The 27,799-nt window shown below is 45.6% G+C and overlaps 1 protein-coding gene across 1 annotated transcript; it reads left to right on the top strand.

Annotated features, from left to right (window-relative positions):
- LOC115121360 (protein GPR108-like) lies at nucleotides 1–27,107 on the top strand. The gene is made up of 18 exons (XM_065001026.1): nucleotides 1–284; nucleotides 1,571–1,681; nucleotides 1,771–1,821; nucleotides 5,265–5,350; nucleotides 5,488–5,567; nucleotides 9,827–10,008; nucleotides 11,922–11,984; nucleotides 12,203–12,304; nucleotides 12,396–12,529; nucleotides 15,955–16,030; nucleotides 16,207–16,280; nucleotides 18,250–18,367; nucleotides 23,220–23,350; nucleotides 23,844–23,887; nucleotides 24,712–24,761; nucleotides 25,306–25,389; nucleotides 25,528–25,649; nucleotides 25,933–27,107. The coding sequence occupies exons 1-18, from the start codon at nucleotides 198–200 to the stop codon at nucleotides 26,018–26,020; spliced, it is 1,683 nt and encodes a 560-aa protein (XP_064857098.1). The 5' UTR covers nucleotides 1–197; the 3' UTR covers nucleotides 26,021–27,107.
- The last annotated feature ends 692 nt before the right edge of the window (nucleotides 27,108–27,799 follow it).

The following is a 27,799-nucleotide window of genomic DNA, read 5'->3' as shown; positions in this document are numbered from 1 at the left end:
GCACCGCAGCAGAGTGGGCACCGGTTACTCTGGTGACGTGTAGGTAGCAATGATACCAGGAAGTATGAACTAGGGAAGCGAAATAGTTTGGGTAAATTGAATATTTTCACTCGTTATCAAGGAATATAATTTATTCTGTAGTGAATAGGTGTATACTCTAGTTGTGTAACATATTACCAGCGGTCTAGTGAGCTACCATGGGACGACATGGGGGCGTTGGTTTAGCGGTTTTCGTACTCGTGCTGGTCTTTTGCGAAGCAAGAAGACACAAACTCGCCCTAAAGGTAAAATAACACCAACCTTGCTTTAACGTTACTTCATATACTGTGTGTTCTCAGGTAATGTGTACTTATAGCCAATAATATGCGAACTTGGGATAGTGGTAGCAATGTTTTTCCCTTTTCAGCCATAGCTAAGCTAGCTGGCTAACGTGTAGCACTTGTTTAGCACCTACGTCAGGGGATTTCTGCAACTGTTTGCTAGCTACTACTAATCACTTAACTTAGCCAGCTATTTAGTTGGCTGGCTAACTAGGCAACCTTTTAATGTGTCTGTGATTTTTACACTTGACTGTAAAATAAACGTTGCAGCTAAACAACTAGAAAATGGTTAGTTAGCTGGCTGGCTAACGTTACATCAGCTGAGATGTTAACGCATTCAGCTAGATACACTGTCTACACCCTCGATGTTCTCGTGATGGGGAGGCAGGGTAGCCTAGTGGTTAGACTAGTAAACGAAATGTTCGAATCTCCGAGCTGACAAGGTACAAATCTGTCATCCTGCCCCTGAAAATAAGAAATAGTTATTAACTGGCATGCCTAGTTAAATAAAGGTAAAAAATAAATTGATACATTTTTCACATTGATATTTGTCATACTTGGATAACAAATGCCACCTCTCACCCTCATTCTTTCTCCCCTCATCGGCCTCCCCCCAACTCTCTTCCTCCCTCCAACCTGTCTCTCCCCTCTTTCTCTCTCCCTTCCCTCCACCTCTTTCTTCCCTCCCTTCCCTCCACCTCTTTCTCTCCCTTCCCTCCACCTCTTTCTCTCCCCCCTCCACCTCTTTCTCTCTCCCTTCCCTCCACCTCTTTCTCTCTCCCCTCCACCTCTTTCTCTCTCCCCTCCCTCCACCTCTTTCTCCCTCCCCCCACCTCTTTCTCCCTCCCCTCCACCTCTTTCTCCCTCCCCCACCTCTTTCTCTCCCCACCTCCCCCTCCACCTCTTTCTCCCTCCCCCCCACCTCTTTCTCCCTCCCCTCCACCTCTTTCTCCCTCCCCTCCACCTCTTTCTCTCCCCCCTCCACCTCTTTCTCTCTCCCTCCACCTCCCTCTCCCCTCCACCTCTTCTCCCTCCCCTCCACCTCTTTCTCTCTCCCCTCCACCTCTTTCTCCCTCCCCTCCACCTCTTTCTCCCTCCCTCCACCTCCTCCCCCTCCACCTCTTTCTCCACCTCTTTCTCCCTCCCCTCCACCTCTTTCTCCCTCCCCTCCACCTCTTTCTCCCTCCCCTCCACCTCCCACTCTCTCCCTCCCCTCCTCTCTCTCCCTCCCCTCCACCTCTCTCTTTCAGAATGACTCTAGATTTGTGGTTCATCTCAACACCTTTGGTTTCTTTGCCAACGGAACCCTGGATGTCAAGGTTCTCTCCCTGAGACTGCCCGAGGACAACAGCAAGCACCCTGTAAGAACATCTGATGTGTGTGCAGCTTCATCTCTGGCTATATTGTCTCCAGTTAGTGAATTGTGTCATTGTTTTCTCTCTCCATATAGGTGGGATTCAGTCTCTCCAAGTCTCGTGTTAATGGAGTGCTGTCCTACACAGTGAGTAGATCTCATCAAACCAAATCACTTTTTCAACTCTTCCGTTATCTGAAATGAATGCACTCTCTAGAACGACCCGCCAGCCAATCAAAATCGACTGTTCAACAATACCATGGTATTGGTTTCACTATCAAGTAGATAAGGTGAGATATAGACTACTATGTGAGACATTTGGTGTTTCTCAAAATGCAATCTACTGCGCTCCGAGCACTGGAGGGTCGAAACATGAGTCCAAATCAAAGTGAAACAGGGCGTGAAGGGCACTCCTCCGATGTGTATTCCATTTGTTCCATATTTTTGTTTGTATTTTGACATATCAAAATATCACGCGTCGATGGGAAGAATGAACAGAAATATGAAAGAACCCAAGAAAAAAAACGTTAGTAAAAAAAAAAAAGTATAAAAATGATTTGATCTGAAGCAAATATTGCCTATTCACCTCTATGTTCCCTGAATACAATATTGTCTTGATACGTTTAATAAATACGTGTTCATTTTGGCATGTTTTCCGGCCCACGATACCCACTGTAGTGAGCGTAGATCGCAAGCCCATAGTTATTCAATAGGGCTAACATTAGCTACTACTGTAGCTAGCTAGCTTACTACTGTTAGCTAGCTAGCCACAAAGACTTGAATCTACCTTACTTAACATTAGTCTTAGGTCATTTTTGCCTGTTAAACTATCTAACTACATTATTACGATTCACATATAGCTAGCGGATAATTATGAAGTAAGACTTTTGCTTTGTATATATGTTGTTTGGTCTCTATTGTTGCCATTGTCCTGGCTGGGAGAAGGTTCAGTGAACGGGGAAGTGAATCGCGAGGTAATACACGAGGGGGGAGGAGCAGCGCGAGGTAATACACGAGGGGGAGGAGCAGCGCGAGGTAATACACGAGGGGAGGAGCAGCAGCGCGAGAGGGAACGCGAGGGGGAGGAGCAGCAGCGAGAGGGGGGGGGAGGAGCAGCAGCGCGAGAGGGGGAACGCGAGAGGGGGAGGAGCAGCAGCGAGAGGGGGAACGCGAGAGGGGGAGGAGCAGCAGCGCGAGAGGGGGAACGCGCGAGGGGGAGGAGCAGCAGCGCGAGGGGGAACGCGAGGGGGGGGAGCAGCAGCGCGAGAGGGGGAACGAGCAGCGAGAGGGGGACGCGCGAGGAGCAGCAGCGCGAGGGAACGCGCGAGGGGGAGGGAGCAGCAGCGCGAGGGAACGCGCGAGGGGGAGGAGCAGCGCGAGGGAACGCGCAGCGGGAGGAGCAGCGCGAGGGAACGCGTGAGGGGGAGGAGGAGGAGGAGCAGCAGCAGCGAGAGGAACGCGCGAGAGGGAATACACGAGGGGGAGGAGCAGCGCGAGGTAATACACGAGGGGGGAGGAGCAGCGCGAGGTAATACACGAGGGGGAGGAGCAGCGCGAGGTAATACACGAGGGGGAGGAGCAGCGCGAGGTAATACACGAGGGGGAGGAGCGGCGCGAGGTAATACACGAGGGGGAGGAGCAGCGCGAGGTAATACACGAGGGGGGAGGAGCGGCGCGAGGTAATACACGAGGGGGAGGAGCAGCGCGAGGTAATACACGAGGGGGAGGAGCAGCGCGAGGTAATACACGAGGGGGAGGAGCAGCGCGAGGTAATACACGAGGGGGAGGAGCAGCGCGAGGTAATACACGAGGGGGAGGAGCAGCGCGAGGTAATACACGAGAGGAACGCGCGAGGAGCAGCGCGAGGGAACGCGAACGCGCGGGGGAGGAGCAGCAGCAGCAGCAGCAGCAGCGCGAGAGGGAACGCGCGAGGGGAGGAGCAGCAGCAGCGCGAGGGGAACGGGGGGGGAGGAGCAGCGAGAGGGAACGCGCGAGGGGGAGGAGCAGCGCGAGGGGAACGCGCGGGGGGAGGAGCAGCGCGAGAGGGAACGCGCGGGGGAGGAGCAGCAGCGAGAGGGAACGCGCGAGGGGGAGGAGCAGCAGCAGCGCGAGAGGGAACGCGAGGGGGAGGGGAGCAGCAGCGCGAGGGAACGCGAGCAGCAGCGCGAGAGGGAACGCGCGAGGGGGAGGAGCAGCGCGAGAGGGAACGCGCGGGGGAGGAGCAGCGCGAGAGGGAACGCGCGGGGGAGGAGCAGCGCGAGAGGGAACGCGCGAGGGGGAGGAGCAGCAGCGCGAGAGGGAACGCGAGGGGGAGGAGCAGCGAGAGGAGGAGGAGCAGCGCGGGGGGGAGGAGGAGGAGGAGGAGCAGCAGCAGCAGCAGCAGCAGCGAGGGGGGGGAGGAGGAGGAGCAGCGGGGGGGGAGGAGGAGGAGGCGGAGGAGGAGGAGCAGCAGCAGCAGCAGCAGCAGCAGCAGCAGCAGCAGCAGCGCGAGGGAACGCGCGAGGGGGAGGAGGAGGAGGAGGAGGAGGAGGAGGAGGAGGAGGAGCAGCAGCAGCAGCAGCAGCGAGGGAACGCGAAAGTGCTGCTGAAATGTACTTGTTTTATGTGTTCTCCACACTCGTCCTCACAAGAACAACCTCGGAGAAAGCACTTGTAGCATGGTAGTATGCATAGTGAGAAACTCCCGTTTATGTTTTACTATCAGTAAATATACTAGATAATACATTGTTTTAGTACCGTTTCATTTGATATTAACCACATTTTTTTCTGCCTTACAATCTAAAGATGCCGCTGGGTCGTGTTATAAAATTATTAGAAAGTTGTGTTTTATAAATTTGGTGAAATGTTTAAAGCAACAGCAACTGGTCTCTTATATGCGCCGGTCCAACAATGTCCACTTCACTTTCATATCACGTGTGCTGCAATCCGCCGGTCTCATCCCGTACCTGACCTCACTCACCTGCTCCTCTCCGTCAGCTCTTCCTGCTCATCTATTCCTCCATCAATTTGTAGCCGTGATGGCGAGTGAGGGATGCAGACCCTGATCAGTCTTCTGCTCTTACACTTGATACATTTGATACATTGGAGCAGAGTGAGCAAAGTTGGTTCATTCATCATTTAATCCCTGGTATAACCAAGAGCACACAGGCCACGCCAGTCTGATAGGCTTTGAACGTTTGCTGTCGAGCAGCAATACCAGAGAGAAAACAGCTTTACAGCAAAGAAAACAGCTTCTCTAGATGAAACTGTTCAGAAAATGACTAAATGACTTCTATTACTGGAGCTGCCGTATTTCTTCCTGTGTGACTTTTGCTCACATTTGATATAATTTCACAAACCGTGTCACGGGGCGTTTTAAACCTTTCCCCGGGTCGCTTGTTATTGTTTTGATAACAAACAATGTTGTTCAGTCATGTTACCTAGCAACTTGACGATAGGTCTAGGCAAATTTTGATTGGCTCAGGAAGAAAGGAAAAGGGTCTGCTGTTCTTGAGATGTTCTTTCAGGGTAGGATTCATATAGGCCTAATGTAATGTTTCTCAAAGGTTGTGGTAAGGTTGTGTAGTAATGTTGTAATGTTTGTTCTCCAGGCGGAGGAGACGCAGGTGTGTCCGCTCAGCAAACACAGCGGTGTTGAGCCCCTCTTCCTCTTCCTCATTGACACCAACAACCTCAGGTACGGTTGTCTGAGAGAGATCAAATTAGCTGTGTTTTTGTGTCTAGTGAATACATGTGTGTGTGTGTGTGTGTGTGTGTGTGTGTGTGTGTGTGTGTGTCAAAAACAAACTGTTTGTGTCCTCCTCTCTTCTGTAGAGTCAATGTGAGGTCTTATGGAGACCAGGACAGCGTCTTGACCCAGCTGAAGACAGACAAGACACTCACTAAAGACTCAGGTCAGCAGTATTTACCTCCCTTCAATACAACACAGTGGCGTAGTGCAGTCCCCCGGGAGGGGGGGGGTTGTTGCCATGGTGCAGAAAGAACTGTCGTTTTCTATGCTATAGTCTCATGGCTATTTTACACATTTTGCCATGAGGCTGAGAGAAACATGTTGCCGTTTTAGAGCTCAGAGGTACTTGAAAGATGGGACAATGTCAACTTTTTTCCCCACAAATATTTGTCTGAATATTAATTTGAAATATATATATATATATACTGAGTGTACAGAACATGATGAACTTTACAGACCATGAGTGGTCTTGCTGCTCTGCATGTACTGAGGTCATTAAAAACAGGGTCCTTATAGTATAGCTGCCCCTGCGTATTCCTGATTCATTTTTCTATTTTAGAATAATCTGACGGAGTTGACTAAGTCTCTGGACAAATCTTTTAGGAATCAGTTTTAAGAGAAATATTCTTTAGGGCTATTGCAAGAAACTACATACAATATTTTGTCAGTTAATATTCATTATTGCCCGTTTTTAGAATTTTAAACATTTTATTGGGAGCATTTGAAATTGAGATCCTTTGCACCAAAAAATAGAATTTCCAGGAATAAGAACCAAAATGGAAATGAATAATATTGAAAGTAAATAGGAAAATTCCCAAAGCAAAGGTTTTGTCCAGTTTGTCTCAACTTTCCATAATTCATGAGTTAATTTCATGCTGTTCTACACATTTTGCCATGAGGCTGAGTAGCTGCTGTTTCTCATCATAAATAATGATTGAAGGAAAGACGTATGTGTTCGTATGCTGTCTGGGGGGCCTGAATTCCAGGGAGAACCCAGCCCAAAAAGCTCTTTATATATAACCTGTAGGGTTGTCTTTATATATATATATATATAACCTGACCACAGAGTAGGGTTGTCTTTATATATAACCTGACTACAGAGTAGTGCTGTCTGGGGGGCCTGAACTACAGGGAGAACCCAGCCCAAAAAGCTCTTTATATATAACCTGTAGGGTTGTCTTTATATATAACCTGACTACAGAGTAGGGTTGTCTTTATGTATAACCTGTAGGGTTGTCTTTATGTATAACCTGTAGGGTTGTCTTTATGTATAACCTGTAGGGTTGTCTTTATATATAACCAGTAGGGTTGTCTTTATATATAACCTGTAGGGTTGTCTTTATATCTAACCTGACTACAGAGTAGTGCTGTCTGGGGGGCCTGAACTCCAGGGAGAACCCAGCCCAAAAAGCTCTTTATATATAACCTGTAGGGTTGTCTTTATATATAACCTGACTACAGAGTAGGGTTGTCTTTATATATAACCTGACTACAGAGTAGGGTTGTCTTTATATATAACCTGACTACAGAGTAGGGTTGTCTTTATATATAACCTGACTACAGAGTAGGGTTGTCTTTATATGTAACATGACTACAGAGTAGTGTTGTCTTTATATATAACCTGTAGGGTTGTCTTTATATGTAACCTGACTACAGAGTAGGGTTGTCTTTATATGTAACCTGACTACAGAGTAGGGTTGTCTTTAAATGTAACCTGACTACAGAGTAGGGTTGTCTTTATATATAACCTGACTACAGAGTAGGGTTGTCTTTATATGTAACCTGACTACAGAGTAGGGTTGTCTTTATATGTAACCTGACTACAGAGTAGGGTTGTCTTTAAATGTAACCTGACTACAGAGTAGGGTTGTCTTTATATATAACCTGACTACAGAGTAGGGTTGTCTTTATATATAACCTGACTACAGAGTAGGGTTGTCTTTATGTGTAACCTGACTACAGAGTAGGGTTGTCATTATGTGTAACCTGACTACAGAGTAGGGTTGTCTTTATATGTAACCTGACTACAGAGTAGGGTTGTCTTTATATGTAACCTGACTACAGAGTAGGGTTGTCTTTATGTGTAACCTGTAGGGTTGTCTTTATATGTAACCTGACTACAGAGTAGGGTTGTCTTTATATGTAACCTGACTACAGAGTAGGGTTGTCTTTATGTGTAACCTGTAGGGTTGTCTTTATGTGTAACCTGTAGGGTTGTCTTTATGTGTAACCTGTAGGGTTGTCTTTATGTGTAACCTGTAGGGTTGTCTTTATATGTAACCTGTAGGGTTGTCTTTATGTGTAACCTGTAGGGTTGTCTTTATGTGTAACCTGTAGGGTTGTCTTTATGTGTAACCTGACTACAGAGTAGGGTTGTCTTTATTTATAACCTGACTACAGAGTAGGGTTGTCTTTATGTATAACCTGTAGGGTTGTCTTTATGTATAACCTGTAGGGTTGTCTTTATATATAACCTGTAGGGTTGTCTTTATGTATAACCTGTAGGGTTGTCTTTATGTATAACGTGACTACAGAGTAGGGTTGTCTTTATGTATAACCTGTAGGGTTGTCTTTATGTGTAACCTGTAGGGTTGTCTTTATGTGTAACCTGTAGGGTTGTCTTTATGTATAACCTGTAGGGTTGTCTTTATGTATAACCTGTAGGGTTGTCTTTATGTATAACCTGTAGGGTTGTCTTTATATATAACCTGACTACAGAGTAGGGTTGTCTTTATATATAACCTGACTACAGAGTAGGGTTGTCTTTATATATAACCTGACTACAGAGTAGGGTTGTCTTTATATATAACCTGACTACAGAGTAGGGTTGTCTTTATATATAACCTGACTACAGAGTAGGGTTGTCTTTATATATAACCTGACTACAGAGTAGGGTTGTCTTTATATCTAACCTGACTACAGAGTAGGGTTGTCTTTATATATAACCTGTAGAGTTGTCTTTATATATAACCTGTAGGGTTGTCTTTATATATAACCTGCAGGGTTGTCTTTATGTATAACCTGCAGGGTTGTCTTTATGTATAACCTGTAGGGTTGTCTTTATGTATAACCTGTAGGGTTGTCTTTATATATAACCTGACTACAGAGTAGGGTTGTCTTTATATATAACCTGACTACAGAGTAGGGTTGTCTTTATATATAACCTGACTACAGATAACCTAGGGTTGTCTTTATATATAACCTGACTACAGAGTAGGGTTGTCTTTATTATATATATACCTAACCTGACTACAGAGTAGGGTTGTCTTTATATATAACCTGACTACAGAGTAGGGTTGTCTTTATATATAACCTGACTACAGAGTAGGGTTGTCTTTATATATAACCTTTAGGGTTGTCTTTATATATAACCTGACTACAGAGTAGGGTTGTCTTTATATATAACCTGACTACAGAGTAGGGTTGTCTTTATATATAACCTGTAGAGTTGTCTTTATATATAACCTGTAGGGTTGTCTTTATATATAACCTGCAGGGTTGTCTTTATGTATAACCTGTAGGGTTGTCTTTATGTATAACCTGTAGGGTTGTCTTTATGTATAACCTGTAGGGTTGTCTTTATATATAACCTGTAGGGTTGTCTTTATATATAACCTGCAGGGTTGTCTTTATGTGTAACCTGTAGGGTTGTCTTTATATATAACCTGTAGGGTTGTCTTTATGTGTAACCTGTAGGGTTGTCTTTATGTGTAACCTGTAGGGTTGTCTTTATGTGTAACCTGTAGGGTTGTCTTTATGTATAACCTGTAGGGTTGTCTTTATGTGTAACCTGTAGGGTTGTCTTTATGTGTAACCTGTAGGGTTGTCTTTATATATAACCTGACTACAGAGTAGGGTTGTCTTTATATATAACCTGTAGGGTTGTCTTTATATATAACCTGACTACAGAGTAGGGTTGTCTTTATATCTAACCTGACTACAGAGTAGGGTTGTCTTTATATCTAACCTGACTACAGAGTAGGGTTGTCTTTATATCTAACCTGACTACAGAGTAGGGTTGTCTTTATATCTAACCTGACTACAGAGTAGGGTTGTCTTTATATATAACCTGTAGGGTTGTCTTTATATATAACCTGACTACAGAGTAGGGTTGTCTTTATATCTAACCTGACTACAGAGTAGGGTTGTCTTTATATCTAACCTGACTACAGAGTAGGGTTGTCTTTATATCTAACCTGACTACAGAGTAGGGTTGTCTTTATATATAACCTGTAGGGTTGTCTTTATGTATAACCTGTAGGGTTGTCTTTATGTATAACCTGTAGGGTTGTCTTTATGTATAACCTGTAGGGTTGTCTTTATGTATAACCTGACTACAGAGTATCAAGGTTAGAGTTTATTCACGTTGCATCCATCATTATCATCATCATTATGTGCTGTCTTCTGATTGGCTGTGTTCAGGTTCCAGAAGAAGAAGAGCAGCTGTCAATAACTTGAACGTGACAGTACAGAAGAGTAATGTGGAGGAAATGAAAGATGTAGTGCTGAAAGAGGAGGGGACGAAGGAGGAAATGAAGAAAGATGCAGAGCTGAAGGAGGAGGGGACGAAGGAGGAAAAGAAGCCAGAACCCAAGGAGGAAAAAGTAAAGGCGGTGTTGGACAAAATGGAGACTAAAAAATCTACCAAGCGTGTGTGTCTCTCTTTCTCTCTCTTTGTGTGTGTCGCTCTCTGTGTGTGTGTTTCTCTCTCTCTCTCTGTGTGTGTTTCTCTCTCTCTCTGTGTGTTTCTCTCTCTCTCTGTGTGTCTGTGTGTTTTTCTCTCTCTCTCTGTGTGTCTGTGTTTTTCTCTCCCTCTCTGTGTGTCTGTGTGTTTCTCTCTCTCTCTCTCTCTCTCTCTCTGTGTCTGTGTTTTTCTCTCTCTGTGTGTGTGTCTGTGTGTTTTTCTCTCTCTCTCTCTCTCTGTGTGTGTTTTTCTCTCTCTCTGTGTGTTTCTCTCTCTCTCTCTGTGTGTCTGTGTGTGTTTTTCTCTCTCTCTGTGTGTTTCTCTCTCTCTCTCTGTGTGTGTGTCTGTGTGTTTTTCTCTCTCTCTCTCTCTCTGTGTGTGTTTTTCTCTCTCTCTGTGTGTTTCTCTCTCTCTCTCTGTGTGTCTGTGTGTGTTTTTCTCTCTCTCTCTGTGTCTGTGTGTGTTTTTCTCTCTCTCTGTGTGTCTGTGTGTTTCTCTCTCTCTCTCTCTGTGTCTGTGTTTTTCTCTCTCTCTGTCTGTGTGTTTTTCTCTCTCTGTGTCTGTGTGTTTTTCTCTCTCTGTGTCTGTGTGTGTTTCTCTCTCTCTCTCTCTGTGTCTGTGTTTTTCTCTCTCTCTGTCTGTGTGTTTTTCTCTCTCTGTGTCTGTGTGTGTTTTTCTCTCTCTCTCTCTCTCTCTGTGTCTGTGTGTTTCTCTCTCTCTCTCTCTGTGTGTCTGTGTTTCTCTCTCTCTCTGTGTGTTTCTCTCTCTGTGTGTCTGTGTGTTTCTCTCTCTCTCTCTCTCTGTCTGTGTGTTTCTCTCTCTCTGTGTGTGTCTGTGTGTTTCTCTCTCTCTCTCTGTGTGTCTGTGTGTTTCTCTCTCTTTCTCTGTGTGTTTTTCTCTCTTTCTCTCTCTGTGTGTGTTTCTCTCTCTCTCTCTCTGTGTGTGTTTCTCTCTCTCTCTGTGTGTTTCTCTCTCTCTCTGTGTGTCTGTGTGTTTTTCTCTCTCTCTGTGTGTCTGTGTGTTTTTCTCTCTCTCTCTCTCTCTCTCTCTCTCTCTCTCTCTGTGTGTGTTTTTCTCTCTCTGTGTGTGTGTCTGTGTGTTTTTCTCTCTCTCTCTCTCTCTGTGTGTGTTTTTCTCTCTCTCTCTCTGTGTGTTTCTCTCTCTCTCTCTCTCTGTGTGTCTGTGTGTGTTTTTCTCTCCCTCTCTCTGTGTCTGTGTGTTTTTCTCTCTCTCTCTCTCTGTTTTTTCTCTCTCTCTCTCTCTCTGTGTGTGTGTGTGTTTTTCTCTCTCTCTCTCTCTGTGTCTGTGTGTTTCTCTCTCTCTCTCTCTGTGTGTCTGTGTTTCTCTCTCTCTCTGTGTGTTTCTCTCTCTCTCTGTGTGTCTGTGTGTTTCTCTCTCTCTCTCTCTGTCTGTGTGTTTCTCTCTCTCTCTCTGTGTGTGTCTGTGTGTTTCTCTCTCTCTCTGTGTGTGTCTGTGTGTTTCTCTCTCTCTCTCTCTCTGTGTGTCTGTGTGTGTGTTTCTCTCTCTCTCTCTGTGTGTCTGTGTGTTTCTCTCTCTTTCTCTGTGTGTGTTTTCTCTCTTTCTCTCTCTGTGTGTGTTTCTCTCTCTCTCTGTGTGTGTTTCTCTCTCTCTCTGTGTGTGTTTCTCTCTCTCTCTGTGTGTGTTTCTCTCTCTCTGTGTGTGTCTGTGTGTTTCTCTCTCTCTCTCTGTGTGTCTGTGTGTTTCTCTCTCTCTCTCTCTGTGTCTGTGTGTTTCTCTCTCTCTCTGTGTGTTTCTCTCTCTCTCTGTGTGTTTCTCTCTCTGTGTGTGTAACTTCTGACTATGTTTCGCCAGATGGGGCGGATCAACGGGCTGACTCTGGATGTGCAGAAAATCAATGGCTCCTACAGCTTCAGCGTGAGTCCACTAACCTTTACACAACCTTTACACAACGTTTAAATACCTTCAAAACATCTTCTGCAAAACCTTAAAACAACCTTTTTTTTACAGACAAATAATTGTCAAATAATTCTCCAACCTTTCCACGGCTTTTAGTCTTCCACACATTGTTCAACTCTCACACTGCTGGGTGTTTATTTGAGTGACAGCTGACCTTGGCCCCTCCCTCTCCACAGTTTCACATGGTGATTGGCCAGTTGGATGAGGGCCTGTACAACCTTGACTTCCACTACTGCGAGAACATTCTGCCAGGCAACAACCGCCCCTACACTCTCAACGTGAGTGGTGTTCTGTATTACCTTGTTAGTGTTTTCATTTCTTAGTGTTTTCTGATTGTGTGTGTGTGTGTGTGCGCGTGTGTGTGTCCAGGTGGAGGTGACGGAGAAGAACCCAGGAGGTTACCTGTCAGCAGCAGAGATCCCTCTCCCTCGTCTCTACATCTTTATGGCTGGAGTTTTCTTCATTATAGCCATGGTCTGGGTTTACACTCTGCTGAAGCACAGGTACACACACTCTGCTGAAGCACAGGTACACACACACACACACACACACACACTGAAGCACAGGTACACACACACACACACTGCTGAAGCACTAGTACACACACACTGCTGAAGCACAGGTACACACACACACACACACACTGCTGAAGCACAGGTACACACACACACACACTGCTGAAGCACTGGTACACACACACTGCTGAAGCACAGGTACACACACACACACACACACACACACACTGCTGAAGCACAGGTACACACACACACACACACACATTGCTGAAGCACTGGTACACACACACTGCTGAAGCACAGGTACACACACACACACACACACACGTGCACAGGTACACACACACACAGACACACACACACACTGCTGAAGCACAGGTACACACACACACACACACACACACACACACACACACACTGCTGAAGCACAGGTACACACACACACACACACACACACTGCTGAAGCACAGGTACACACACACACACACTGCTGAAGCACTGGTACACACACACACACACTGCTGAAGCACTGGTACACACACACTGCTGAAGCACAGGTACACACACACACACACACTGCTGAAGCACAGGTACACACACACACACACATACACACTGCTGAAGAACAGGTACACACACACACACACACTGCTGAAGAACAGGTACACACACACACACACACTGCTGAAGAACAGGTACACACACACACACACACACACACTGCTGCTGAAGAACAGGTACACACACACACACACACACACACTGCTGAAGAACAGGTACACACACACACACACACACACACTGCTGAAGCACAGGTACACACACACACACACACACTGCTGAAGCACAGGTACACACACACACTGCTGAAGCACAGGTACACACACACACACACACACACACTGCTGAAGCACAGGTACACACACACACACACACACTGCTGAAGCACAGGTACACACACACACACACACTGCTGAAGCACAGGTACACACACACACACACACACTGCTGAAGCACAGGTACACACACACACGGCGGCATGCTATGACACTGACATGCATTTCTTTATCCTTGTCAGATGGGCCACTGTGTCTGCTAACCGCCAGGTAGCTTCAAGGTTAGAGCGTTTTGGCCACTTACCGAAAGGTTGCTTGTTTGAATCCTGCAATCGACAACGTTAAAAAGTCTTTATAGACCTACTCTCTACTCTTCTTGTAGGCTGTTCTCTATAGACCTACTCTCTACCGTTCTTGAAGGCTGTTCTCTATAGACCTACTCTCTACTCTTCTCCTAGGCTGTTCTCTATAGACATACTCTCTACTCTTCTTGTAGGCTGTTCTCTATAGACCTACTCTCTACTCTTCTCGTAGGCTGTTCTCTAGACCTACTCTCTACCCTTCTTGTAGGCTGTTCTCTATAGACTTACTCTCTACTCTTCTCATAGGCTGTTCTCTATAGACCTACTCTCTACTCTTCTCGTAGACTGTTCTCTAGACCTACTCTCTACCCTTCTTGTAGGCTGTTCTCTATAGACTTACTCTCTACTCTTCTCGTAGGCTGTTCTCTATAGACTTACTCTCTACTCTTCTCGTAGGCTGTTCTCTATAGACTTACTCTCTACTCTTCTCGTAGGCTGTTCTCTATAGACCTACTCTCTACCCTTCTTGTAGGCTGTTCTCTATAGACTTACTCTCTACTCTTCTCGTAGGCTGTTCTCTATAGACTTACTCTCTACTCTTCTCGTAGGCTGTTCTCTATAGACCTACTCTCTACTCTTCTCGTAGGCTGTTCTCTATAGACCTACTCTCTACCCTTCTTGTAGGCTGTTCTCTATAGACTTACCTCTTCTTCTCGTAGGCTGTTCTCTATAGACCTACTCTCTACTCTTCTCGTAGGCTGTTCTCTATAGACCTACTCTCTACTCTTCTCGTAGGCTGTTCTCTATAGACCTACTCTCTACTCTTCTCCTAGGCTGTTCTCTATAGACCTACTCTCTACTGATCATTTTACTGCAATGAAAGAGGTCTCTTATCTTCACAATCAACAGTAGCCTATGCTCTCTGTCTGTTTGTGTCTCTCAGCAGCTCATAAGGCAGTGAGAGAAGAGTATGGTAGTGCAGGGAGTATGATGGGCAGCCCTGGACAATCTGTCAGGCTACAGTTTTATTTTGATCGGATAATCATTAATTAATCTTATCAGCCGGAAACCCTGTAGCAGACATTGTTCTGGGTCTACACACTGATGAAGCACCGGTACACATAGAACGCACACAGTGAACAGTTTATAACCCTTCTTATCCTCTGCTATCCTCTCCTCTCTCTCTTCCTCTGCTATCCTCTCTCTCTCGTTCTCTCTTCCTCTGCTATCCTCTCTCTCTTCCTCTCCTGTCTCTCTCTCTTCCTCTCCTGTCTCTCTCTCTTCCTCTGCTATCCTCTCCTGTCTCTCTCTCTTCCTCTCCTGTCTCTCTCTCTTCCTCTGCTGTCTCTCTCTCTTCCTCTGCTATCCTCTCCTGTCTCTCTCTCTTCCTCTGCTATCCTCTCCTGTCTCTCTCTCTTCCTCTCCTGTCTCTCTCTCTTCCTCTGCTATCCTCTCCTGTCTCTCTCTCTTCCTCTGCTATCCTCTCCTGTCTCTCTCTCTTCCTCTCCTGTCTCTCTCTATTCCTCTGCTATCCTCTCCTGTCTCTCTCTCTTCCTCTGCTATCCTCTCCTGTCTCTCTCTCTTCCTCTTCTATCCTCTCCTGTCTCTTTTTCTTCCTCTCCTGTCTCTCTCTATTCCTCTGCTATCCTCTCCTGTCTCTCTCTCTTCCTCTGCTATCCTCTCCTGTCTCTCTCTCTTCCTCTGCTATCCTCTCCTGTCTCTCTCTCTTCCTCTCCTGTCTCTCTCTCTTCCTCTGCTATCCTCTCCTGTCTCTCTCCTTCCTCTGCTATCCTCTCCTCTCTCTCTATCCTCTCCTGTCTCTCTCTCTTCCTCTGCTATCCTCTCCTGTCTCTCTCTCTTCCTCTGCTATCCTCTCCTGTCTCTCTCTCTTCCTCTGCTATCCTCTCCTGTCTCTCTCTCTTCCTCTCCTGTCTCTCTCTCTTCCTCTGCTATCCTCTCCTGTCTCTCTCTCTTCCTCTCCTGTCTCTCTCTCTTCCTCTGCTATCCTCTCCTGTCTCTCTCTCTTCCTCTGCTATCCTCTCCTGTCTCTCTCTCTTCCTCTCCTGTCTCTCTCTATTCCTCTGCTATCCTCTCCTGTCTCTCTCTCTTCCTCTGCTATCCTCTCCTGTCTCTCTCTCTTCCTCTCCTGTCTCTCTCTATTCCTCTGCTATCCTCTCCTGTCTCTCTCTCTTCCTTTGCTATCCTCTCCTGTCTCTCTCTCTTCCTCTGCTATCCTCTCCTGTCTCTCTCTCTTCCTCTGAATCCTCTCCTGTAGGTACAGTGTGTTTAAGATCCACTGGCTGATGGCAGCTCTGGCCTTCACCAAGTCCATCTCCCTGGTCTTCCACAGCGTGAGTACAACAGACACACATGTAGACACACACACATACATACTGACCTCCACACCCACAGAGCAACCCACAGAGCAACCTACACACACGGACCTCCACCTAACTGACCCCACTAAATTTACAATTGCCTGTGATGTACAATGGAATATCCTCTAACATGTTGGTCTTCCTCTCAGATCAACTACCACTTCATCAACACGGAGGGACACCCCATAGAAGGATGGGCTGTCATGTACTACATCACCCACCTGTCAGTCTGGGTCATATTTCAGTCTGGGTGATATTTCAGTCTGGGTGATATTTCAGTCTGGGTGATATTTCAGTCTGGGTGATATTTCAGTCTGGGTGATATTTCTGGAGTGTGTGTGGTAGGGGTGGGGGGAGGGGATGATACATCTGTGTGTGTATATAAAATGGGTGTGTCATAGTGTATGTATAATATCACATTTATTGGTCACATACACATGGTCAGCAGATGTGATTGGTCACATACACATGGTCAGCAGATGTGATTGGTCACATACACGTGGTTAGCAGATGTGATTGGTCACATACACGTGGTTAGCAGATGTGATTGGTCACATACACGTGGTTAGCAGATGTGATTGGTCACATACACATGGTCAGCAGATGTGATTGGTCACATACACATGGTTAGCAGATGTGATTGGTCACATACACATGGTCAGCAGATGTGATTGGTCACATACACGTGGTCAGCAGATGTGATTGGTCACATACACGTGGTTAGCAGATGTGATTGGTCACATACACGTGGTCAGCAGATGTGATTGGTCACATACACGTGGTCAGCAGATGTGATTGGTCACATACACGTGGTTAGCAGATGTGATTGGTCACATACACGTGGTCAGCAGATGTGATTGGTCACATACACATGGTCAGCAGATGTGATTGGTCACATACACATGGTCAGCAGATGTGATTGGTCACATACACATGGTCAGCAGATGTGATTGGTCACATACACATGGTTAGCAGATGTGATTGGTCACATGCACGTGGTCAGCAGATGTGATTGGTCACATACACATGGTTAGCAGATGTGATTGGTCACATGCACGTGGTCAGCAGATGTGATTGGTCACATACACGTGTTTAGCAGATGTGATTGGTCACATACACGTGGTCAGCAGATGTGATTGGTCACATACACCCTGGTCAGCAGATGTGATTGGTCATCATCACATCTCTACAGGTACACATGGTCAGCAGATGTGATTGGTCACATACACATGGTCAGCAGATGTGATTGGTCACATACACATGGTCAGCAGATGTGATTGGTCACATACACATGGTCAGCAGATGTGATTGGTCACATACACATGGTCAGCAGATGTGATTGGTCACATACACATGGTTAGCAGATTCTATTGGTCACATACACGTGGTTAGCAGATGTTATTGGTCACATACACGTGGTTAGCAGATGTGATTGGTCACATACACATGGTCAGCAGATGTGATTGCGGGTGGAGTGAAATGCTTGTATTCCTAGCTTCAACAGTGCAGTAGTATCTAACAATATACATACATCTAAAAGTAAAAGATTGGAATTTAGAAATATATAAATATTAGGACGAACAATGTTGGAGTGGCATTGACTGAAATACGGTGTATTTACATATGAAATGAGTAAAGCATGTGTATGTTTCTGATCAGTGTGATGTTTTGATATGTGTGTCTGTTACGTTTGTGTTGCATAATAACGTGTGTGATAATGTGGTGTGTGGTGTGTGGTAATGTGGTGTGTGGTAATGTGTTGTGTGGTAATGTGGTATGTGGTGTGTGATAATGTGGTGTGTGATAATGTGGTGTGTGGTAATGTGGTGTGTGGTAATGTGGTGTGTGGTAATGTGGTGTGTGATAATGTGGTGTGTGATAATGTGTGTGGTAATGTGGTGTGTGATAATGTGGTGTGTGATAATGTGGTGTGTGGTATGTGATAATGTGGTGTGTGGTATGTGATAATGTGGTGTGTGGTAATGTGGTGTGTGATAATGTGATAATGTGGTGTGTGGTAATGTGGTGTGTGGTAATGTGTTGTGTGATAATGTGGTGTGTGGTGTGTGGTAATGTGGTGTGTGATAATGTGGTGTGTGATAATGTGATAATGTGGTGTGTGGTGTGTGGTAATGTGGTGTGTGATAATGTGGTGTGTGATAATGTGGTGTGTGATAATGTGGTGTGAGCAGGTTGAAGGGGGCTCTGCTGTTCATCACTCTGGCGTTGATTGGTACTGGCTGGGCCTTCGTTAAATACATCCTGTCAGACAAGGAGAAGAAGATCTTCATGATCGTCATCCCTCTACAGGTACACCTGGGGGGGTTATATCATCATCCCTCTACAGGTACACCTGGGGGGGGTATATCATCATCCCTCTACAGGTACACCTGGGGGGGTTATATCATCATCCCTCTACAGGTACACCTGGGGGGTTATATCATCATCCCTCTACAGGTACACCTGGGGGGTTATATCATCATCCCTCTACAGGTACACCTGGGGGGTTATATCATCATCCCTCTACAGGTACACCTGGGGGGTTATATCATCATCCCTCTACAGGTACACCTGGGGGGTTATATCATCATCCCTCTACAGGTACACCTGGGGGGTTATCATCATCCCTCTACAGGTACACCTGGGGGGTTATATCATCATCCCTCTACAGGTACACCTGGGGGGTTATATCATCATCCCTCTACAGGTACACCTGGGGGGTATATCATCATCCCTCTACAGGTACACCTGGGGGGTTATATCGTCATCCCTCTACAGGTACACCTGGGGGGTTATATCGTCATCCCTCTACAGGTACACCGGGGGGTTATATCGTCATCCCTCTACAGGTACACCGGGGGGTTATATCGTCATCCCTCTACAGGTACACCGGGGGGGTTATATCGTCATCCCTCTGCAGGTACACCGGGGGGGTTATATCGTCATCCCTCTACAGGTACACCTGGGGGGGGTTATATCGTCATCCCTCTACAGGTACACCGGGGAGGAGGAGGGGGTTGGTATTTTATTAGGATCCCCATTAGTTGTTGTAAAGGCAGCAGTTACTCTTAACCTGTTGCGGCGAGCCATCCCGGATCCGGGATCGTGAATACAAGCCTCAAGATCATTACCATAACGCAACGTTAACCTCTTGCTCCTACCCGACACGCAGGCGTCCCATCTAGACATCTGGAAATGCAAATGCGCTACTCTAAATGCTAATAGCACTCGTTAAAACTCAAACGTTCATTAAAATACACATGCAGGGTACTGAATTAAAGCTACACTCGTTGTGAATCCAGGCAACAAGTCAGATTTTTAAAATGCTTTTCGGCGAAAGCATGAGAAGCTATTATCTGATAGCATGTAACACCCCAAAAGACCCGCAGGGGACGTAAACAAAATAATTAGCATAGTCGGCGCTACACAAAACGCACAAATAAAATATAAAACATTCATTACCTTTGACCATCTTCTTTGTTGGCACTCCTAGATGTCCCATAAACATCACTATTGGGTCTTTTTTTCGATTAAATCGGTCCATATATAGCCTAGATATCGATCTATGAAGACTGTGATCAAGGAAAAAAAATAGCGTTTTATAACGTAACATCATTTTTTTAAATTAAAAAAGTCGACGATAGACTTTCACAAAACACTTCGAAATACTTTTGTAATGCAACTTTAGGTATTAGTAAACATTAATAAGCGATCAAATTGATCACGAGGCGATGTATATTCTATAGCTGTACGTCTGGAAATAATGTCCGGGTAAATCTCAACCAAAATATCCGGTCGGAGACCGGAAGAAATGCGCTGCCTCGTGTCCGTTTGACCAAGAAACAAATCGTAGGCAAATGACAAGACTGTTGACATCGTGTGGAAGCTGTAGGTATTGCAACCTCGGCCCCATTTAATGTGGTTCACATTGAACAATGGGTTCTAGTGGCGCATGGATACATTTTCCCATTTTCAGTGATCAGATTTTCCTGCGCTTTTCGATGAAACGCACGTTCTGTTATAGTCACAGCCGTGATTTAACCAGTTTTATAAACGTCTGAGTGTTTTCTATCCACACATACTAATCATATGCATATACTATATTCCTGGCATGAGTAGCAGGGCGCTGAAATGTTGCGCGATTTTTAACAGAATGTTCGAAAACGTAGGGGGTAGGAGTAACAGGATAACTATTCATGAAAATCGCAAATGAAATGAAATCAATATGCTAGCTCTCAAGCTTAGATTTTTGTTAACAACACTGTCATCTCAGATTTTAAAAATATGCTTCTCAACCATTGCAAAACAAGCATTTGTGTAACACTATTGATAGCTAGCGTAGCATTTAGCGTTAGCATTCAGCAGGCAACATTTTCACAAAAAACAGAAAAGCATTCAAATAAAATCATTTGCCTTTGAAGAACAGATGTTTTCAATGAGGAGACCCTCAGTTAGATAGCAAATGTTCAGTTTTTACAAAAATATTATTTGTTTAGGACAAATCGCTCCGTTTTCTGTCACGTTTAGCTACGAAAGAAACCTGTATCCAGGATTGTGTAAATCTATCTGCAAGCTCATTAGCATAACGCAACGTTAACATTCATGAAAATCGCAAATGAAATGAAATAAATCTATTTGCTCTCAAGCTTAGCCTTTTGTTAACAACACTGTCATCTCAGATTTTCTAAAATATGCTTCTCAACCATTGCAAAACAAGCATTTGTGTAACACTATTGATAGCCTAGCATAGTATTATGTCTGACATTCAGCAAGCAACATTTTCACAAAAACCAGAAAAACATTCAAATAAAATCATTTACCTTTGAAGAACTTTGAGGAACTTCAGATGTTTTCAATGAGGAGACTCTCAGTTAGATAGCAAATGTTCAGTTTTTACAAAAAGGTTATTTGTGTTGAAAAAAAAAAAAAATTAAGTAATTTAAAACGCGAACTTTTTTCCAAATTAACTCCATAATATCGACAGAAACATGGCAAACGATGTTTAGAATCAATCCTCAAGGTGTTTTTCACATATCTATCGATGATAAATCCTTCGTGGCAGGTGACTTTCTCTTCTGAAGAAATGGAACGCACATGGACCTAGAGATTACGCAATACTTTCGACACAGGACACCGGGCGGACCCCTGGTAAATGTAGTCTCTTATGGTCAATCTTCCAATGATATGCCTACAAATACGTCACAATGCTGCAGACATCTTGGACGAACGGCAGAGAGCATAAGCTCGTTCACGGCACATTCACAGCCATATAAGGAGACGATAGAAAAACAGAGCTTCAAAAATTCTGCTCATTTCCTGTTTGAGTTTCCTCTTGGTTTCGCCTGTAGCATGAGTTCCGTGGCACTCACAGATAATATCTTTGCAGTTTTGAAAATGTCAGAGTGTTTTCTTTCCAAAGCTGCCAATTATATGCATAGTCGAGCATCTTTTCGTGACAAAATATTGTGCTTAAAACGGGCACGTTTTTTGATCCAATAATGACATAGCGAGCGCCCCCATAGGTTGAAGAGGTTAACCTCTCCGGGATATTTGGGACGGTAGCGTCCCACCTCGCCAACAGCCAGTGAAACTGCAGGGCGCCAAATTCAAAAACAACAGAAATCCCATAATTACAATTCCTCAAACATACAAGTATTTTACACCATTTTAAAGATTAACTTGTTGTAAATCCAGCCATGGTGTCCAATTTCAATAAGGCTTTACGACAAAAGCACACCAAACGATTATGTTAGGTCAGAGCAAAGTCACAGAAAAACACCAGCAATTTTTCCAGCCAAAAAGAGGAGTCACAAAAAGCAGAAATAGAGAGAAAATGAATCACTAACCTTTGATGATCTTCATCAGATGACACTCATAGGACTTCATGTTACACAATACATGTATGTTTTGTTCGGTAAAGTTCATATTTATATCCAAAATTTGAGTTTACATTGCTGCGTTATGTTCAGTGGTTCCAAAACATCTGGTGATTTTGCAGAGAGCCAAGTCAATTTACAGAAATACTCATAATAAACATTGCTAAAGATACAAGTGTTATGCATGGCATTTTAGATCCACTTCTCCTTATTAATGCAAACGCTGTGTCAGATTTCAAAAAGACTAGTACAGCGCTCAGACACAAAAACAAGCCATTCAGATACTCGCCATGTTGTGGAGTCAACCGAAGTCAGAAATAGCATTATAAATATTCACTTACCTTTGATCTTCATCAGAATGCACTCCCAGGAATCACAGTTCCACAATAAATGTGTGTTTTGTTCGATAAAGTCCATTTATGTCCAAATACCTCCTTTTAGTACACAAATCCAAATTAATGAGGCTCGAGCACTAGGTCCAGACAAAGTCAAAAAAGTTCTGTTACAGTTCGTAGAAACATGTCTAACGATGTATAGAATCAATCTTTAGGATGTTTTTTAACATAAATCTTCAATAATGTTTCAACCGGAGAATTCCTTTGTCTACAGAAATCCAATGGAACGCAGGTCGCTCTCACGGGAGGGCGCGTGATCAGCTCATGGCAGACACCTGATTGAAAGAGCTCTCATTCTCTCCCACTTCATAGTGGGAAGCCTCAAACAAGGTTCTAAAGACTGTTGACATCTAGTGGAAGCCTTAGGAAGTGCAATATGACCCCATAGACACTGTATATTTGATAGGCAATGACTTGAAAAACTACAAACCTCAGATTTCCCACTTCCTGGTTGGATTTTTTTTCTCAGGTTTTTGCCTGCCATATGAGTTATGTTATACTCACAGACATCATTCAAACAGTTTTAGAAACGTCAGAGTGTTTTCTATCCAAATATACTAATTATATGCATATTCTAGTTTGTAGGCCTGAGTAGCAGGCAGTTTACTCTGGGCATCTTTTTATCCAAGCTACTCAATAGTGCCCCCCCAGTCCCAAATAAGTTTTAATGGGGTCCACACACAACTTGAAACATGATACAGAAAATCTTTAGACAAGAACATCTCATCGTCCCTCTACATGTCCACCTGGGGGTGGGGTGTGCGGAAGTGACGGTCGACGCGTTAACCAATGATCTGACAGAGATGGATTTAGTGATGTATTCTTCTTAATCTCTGGCAAACTTCCACCAGTTTGACACTCACACTCTCTCTTCCCCCCCCCCTCTCTCAGGTTCTGGCCAACGTAGCCTACATCATAATAGAGTCTACAGAGGAGGGCTCCAGTGAGTACGCCCTGTGGAAGGAGGTTCTGTTCCTGGTTGACCTCATCTGCTGTGGAGCTATCCTCTTCCCTGTTATATGGTCAGTATTCTGTCAGGAGGTGGTGTTGTTCCTGGTTGACCTCATGGTCAGTATACTGTCAGGAGGAGGTGTTGTTCATGGTTGACCTCATCGTCAGTATACTGTCAGGAGGAGGTGTTGTTCATGGTTGACCTCATCGTCAGTATACTGTCAGGAGGAGGTGTTGTTCATGGTTGACCTCATCGTCAGTATACTGTCAGGAGGAGGTGTTGTTCATGGTTGACCTCATCGTCAGTATACTGTCAGGAGGTGGTGTTGTTCATGGTTGACCTCATCGTCAGTATACTGTCAGGAGGAGGTGTTGTTCATGGTTGACCTCATCGTCAGTATACTGTCAGGAGGAGGTGTTGTTCCTGGTTGACCTCATGGTTGACCTGGTTGACTTATTACTGTTGGGTTTGAGAAGGGGGCTCCTTCCTCCCTGACGGGCCATCAGAGGATAATGTGGTGTGTGTTTGTGTGTGTTTGTGTGTGTGTGTGTGTGTGTTTGCAGGTCTATTCGTCACCTACAAGAGGCTTCCAGCACTGATGGGAAAGGTGAGCCATCTACAGGGAGGGAAACATTTCATGGGCACTTAGCAGTGGTTAATAACTATAGCTGAGTAACATGTAGTTTGAACCTTGTAGTTGGTGCTGTGTTCCCCTGTTAGTTCCCCTGTCAGTTCCCCAGTAGCTGTCTGTAGTAATACTGTCTGTGTTCCCCTGTTAGTTCCCCTGTCAGTTCCCCTGTCAGTTCCCCAGTAGCTGTCTGTAGTAATACTGTCTGTGTTCCCCTGTTAGTTCCCCTGTCAGTTCCCCAGTAGCTGTCTGTAGTAATACTGTCTGTGTTCCCCTGTTAGTTCCCCTGTCAGTTCCCCAGTAGCTGTCTGTAGTAATACTGTCTGTGTTCCCCTGTTAGTTCCCCTGTCAGTTCCCCAGTAGCTGTCTGTAGTAATACTGTCTGTGTTCCCCTGTTAGTTCCCCTGTCAGTTCCCCAGTAGCTGTCTGTAGTAATACTGTCTGTGTTCCCCTGTTAGTTCCCCTGTCAGTTCCCCTGTCAGTTCCCCTGTTAGTTCCCCTGTTAGTTCCCCAGTAGCTGTCTGTAGTAATACTGTCTGTGTTCCCCTGTTAGTTCCCCTGTTAGTTCCCCTGTCAGTTCCCCAGTAGCTGTCTGTAGTAATACTGTCTGTGTTCCCCTGTTAGTTCCCCTGTTAGTTCCCCAGTAGCTGTCTGTAGTAATACTGTCTGTGTTCCCCTGTTAGTTCCCCTGTCAGTTCCCCAGTAGCTGTCTGTAGTAATACTGTCTGTCTCTCTGTGTTCCCCTGTTAGTTCCCCTGTAGCTGTCTGTAGTAATACTGTCTGTCTCTCTTTGTTTACCTCAGCTGCCATGAACCTGGAGAAACTCAAACTATTCAGACATTACTACGTCATGGTGAGGAGACATCTGTCTCTCTGTCTGTCTCTCTTCCTCACAGTTATTTTGAATTTTAACTTATGTTTCTGTGAAAGTTCTGAAAGATGTCAGGATGGGTAATCTCTCTCCCTTCTCCCTCATCCTCCCTCTCTCCCTCATCCTCCCTCTCCTCCCTCATCCTCCCTCTCTCCCTCATCCATCCTCCCTCTCTCCCTCATCCATCCTCCCTCTCTCCCTCATCCATCCTCCCTCTCTCCCTCATCCATCCTCCCTCTCTCCCTCATCCATCCTCCCTCTCTCCCTCATCCATCCTCCCTCTCTCCCTCATCCATCCTCCCTCTCTCCCTCATCCATCCTCTCCCTCTCTCCCTCATCCATCCTCTCCCTCTCTCCCTCATCCATCCTCTCCCTCCCTCTCCCTCATCCATCCCTCCCTCTCTCCCTCATCCATCCTCTCCCTCTCTCCCTCATCCATCCTCTCCCTCTCTCCCTCATCCATCCTCTCCCTCATCCATCCTCTCCCTCTCTCCCTCATCCATCCTCTCCCTCTCTCCATCTGTAGATAGTGTGTTATATCTACTTCACGAGGATCATCGCCATCCTGCTGAAGGTGACGGTGCCTTTCCAGTGGCAGTGGTGTTACGAGGTGAGTCACCGTCACTGTCCACTTCTGATGATGTCACACGGTGAAACTCTTGACACCGATGATATCCATTTCTTCGTTGTTTTTAGAGAGATGGTCTGAATGTTTTATTTTCCCTCTCTACCCTGTCCCTCCCTGTAGTTCCTAGTGGAGGTGTCGACTCTGATCTTCTTTGTGTTGACGGGGTATAAGTTCCGCCCGGCTTCCAACAACCCCTACCTCCAGCTGCCCCTGGATGAGGAGGACGTGGAGATGGACGAAGTGTAAGAAACTGTTGTTGTTTTGTGAGGTCGCACCTGGGATGTTTAAACATGTCATGTATTCAACTAACCCTCTCTCTCTCCCTCTCTCTCCCCCTCCCTCTCTCTCTCTCTCTCTCCCTCTCTCCCTCTTCCTCTCTCTCTCCCTCCCTCCCTCCCTCCCTCTCTCTCTCTTTCTCTCTCTCTCCCCCTCTCTTTCTCTCCCCCTCCCTCTCCCCCTCTCTCTCTCTCCCCCTCTCCCCAGTCTCTCTCTCCCTCCCCTCCCCTCTCTCTCTTCTCTCTACAGGGTGACGGAGTCAGGTATGTTGGAGGGCATCTCTAAAGTCAAGAAGACATCTAATGGTCGCGAGCGCCAGAAAGAGTCTACCTTGTGAGAGTGTTTGTGAAGAGGGGGGGTGTTCTAAACACCCAAAACCCTCAGCGTTGGAGAGAAACGAGGACTGAAATGGACCAAGACACACCCTTTACCCCTCTCCTAAAACACTCCCCCTCGATCTGAAACTGGGTGGCTGTTACTAAAGCAACCACCGCCTCGCTATGCAACAAGACGAACGATGACAGACTTTAGTTGTCGTTGGACCTTCTCTCTCTCGTTTATCTGGAGACTTTCTGGAGGCTCTGCACCCCTGCCTGGTGTCATAATGGTTCATTCCAGGGAGAGAACTCTTCCACCCCCCCTCGTCGATGGACGAATAGAACGGTCTGGTCTGGGGTAGAATGGACCTCTAATGACCCCTCTCTCTCTCTCACTCCCCTTCCCTCTCTCTCCTTTTCTTCTCTCTGGAGAACGGAGGAAGCGACACTCCAAAGAAGATCGTTTTCCAGATGTGTGATCGGTATATTTTATATCCAGAGTATCCTGTTCTGTTTTAATGTGTCCCAACTGGAACCCTGTTCCTGATGTAGTGCACTACACAGGGTGTGGTTTGGAACCCTGTTCCTGATGTAGTACACTACACAGGGTGTGGTTTGGAACCCTGTTCCTGATGTAGTGCACTACACGGGGTGTGGTTTGGAACCCTGTTCCTGGTGTAGTGCACTACACAGGGTGTGGTTTAGAACCCTGTTCCTGATGCAGTGCACTACACAGGGTGTGGTTTAGAACCCTGTTCCTGATGCAGTGCACTACACAGGGTGTGGTTTAGAACCCTGTTCCTGATGCAGTGCACTACACAGGGTGTGGTTTAGAGCCCTGTTCCTGATGCAGTGCACTACACAGGGTGTGGTTTAGAGCCCTGTTCCTGATGCAGTGCACTACACAGGGTGTGGTTTAGAGCCCTGTTCCTGATGCAGTGCACTACACAGGGTGTGGTTTGGAACCCTGTTCCTGGTGTAGTGCACTACACAGGGTGTGGTTTAGAACCCTGTTCCTGATGCAGTGCACTACACAGGGTGTGGTTTGGAACCCTGTTCCTGGTGTAGTGCACTACACAGGGTGTGGTTTGGAACCCTGTTCTGGTGGTGTAGGGTGTGGTTTGGAACCCTGTTCCTGGTGCAGTGCACTACACAGGGTGTGGTTTGGAACCCTGTTCTTGGTGTAGTACACTACACAGGGTGTGATTTGGAACCCTGTTCTTGGTGCAGTGCACTACACAGGGTGTGGTTTGGAACCCTGTTCCTGATGTAGTACACTACACAGGGTGTGGTTTGGAACCCTGTTCCTGATGCAGTGCACTACACAGGGTGTGGTTTGGAACCCTGTTCTTGGTGTAGTGCACTACACAGGGTGTGGTTTGGAACCCTGTTCCTGATGTAGTGCACTACACTACGCAGCCTCTGTTTATTTAAGTGGTACTCCTGTTCTGTTGGACAACTTAGGCTGTATTTTGATGTGTGGTTTTGGCTGTTGTGTGTTTCTTCCATTGGGAGGTGCAGTTTGAGCCGTCTGCCTGTCCAACAAGGGTTATCCAACCTTCCTCTGTAGAAGCTGGTATGGGTGCAGGCTTTAGCTCCCGCCCTGCAGTAAAACCTGTTTTCAACTAATCATTTTTTAACATTGATTTAATTATAGTTAAGTCAAATTCTAGTTATCAATAAAGAACAGCTGATTCAACTGATCCAATTAGTCATAGTCATCAATAAAGACTTTATTAGTGGAGTCTGATATGTTGCACCCACCGTGGCCCTGACAGGTTCTGACCCCTGGACCAGAG

The sequence above is a fragment of the Oncorhynchus nerka genome, linkage group LG15 (genome assembly GCF_034236695.1).
Source record: "Oncorhynchus nerka isolate Pitt River linkage group LG15, Oner_Uvic_2.0, whole genome shotgun sequence".
Classification (NCBI taxonomy): domain Eukaryota; kingdom Metazoa; phylum Chordata; class Actinopteri; order Salmoniformes; family Salmonidae; genus Oncorhynchus; species Oncorhynchus nerka.
Note: the sequence above shows the minus strand (reverse complement) of the source record. Positions and strands in the feature narration are given on the sequence as shown.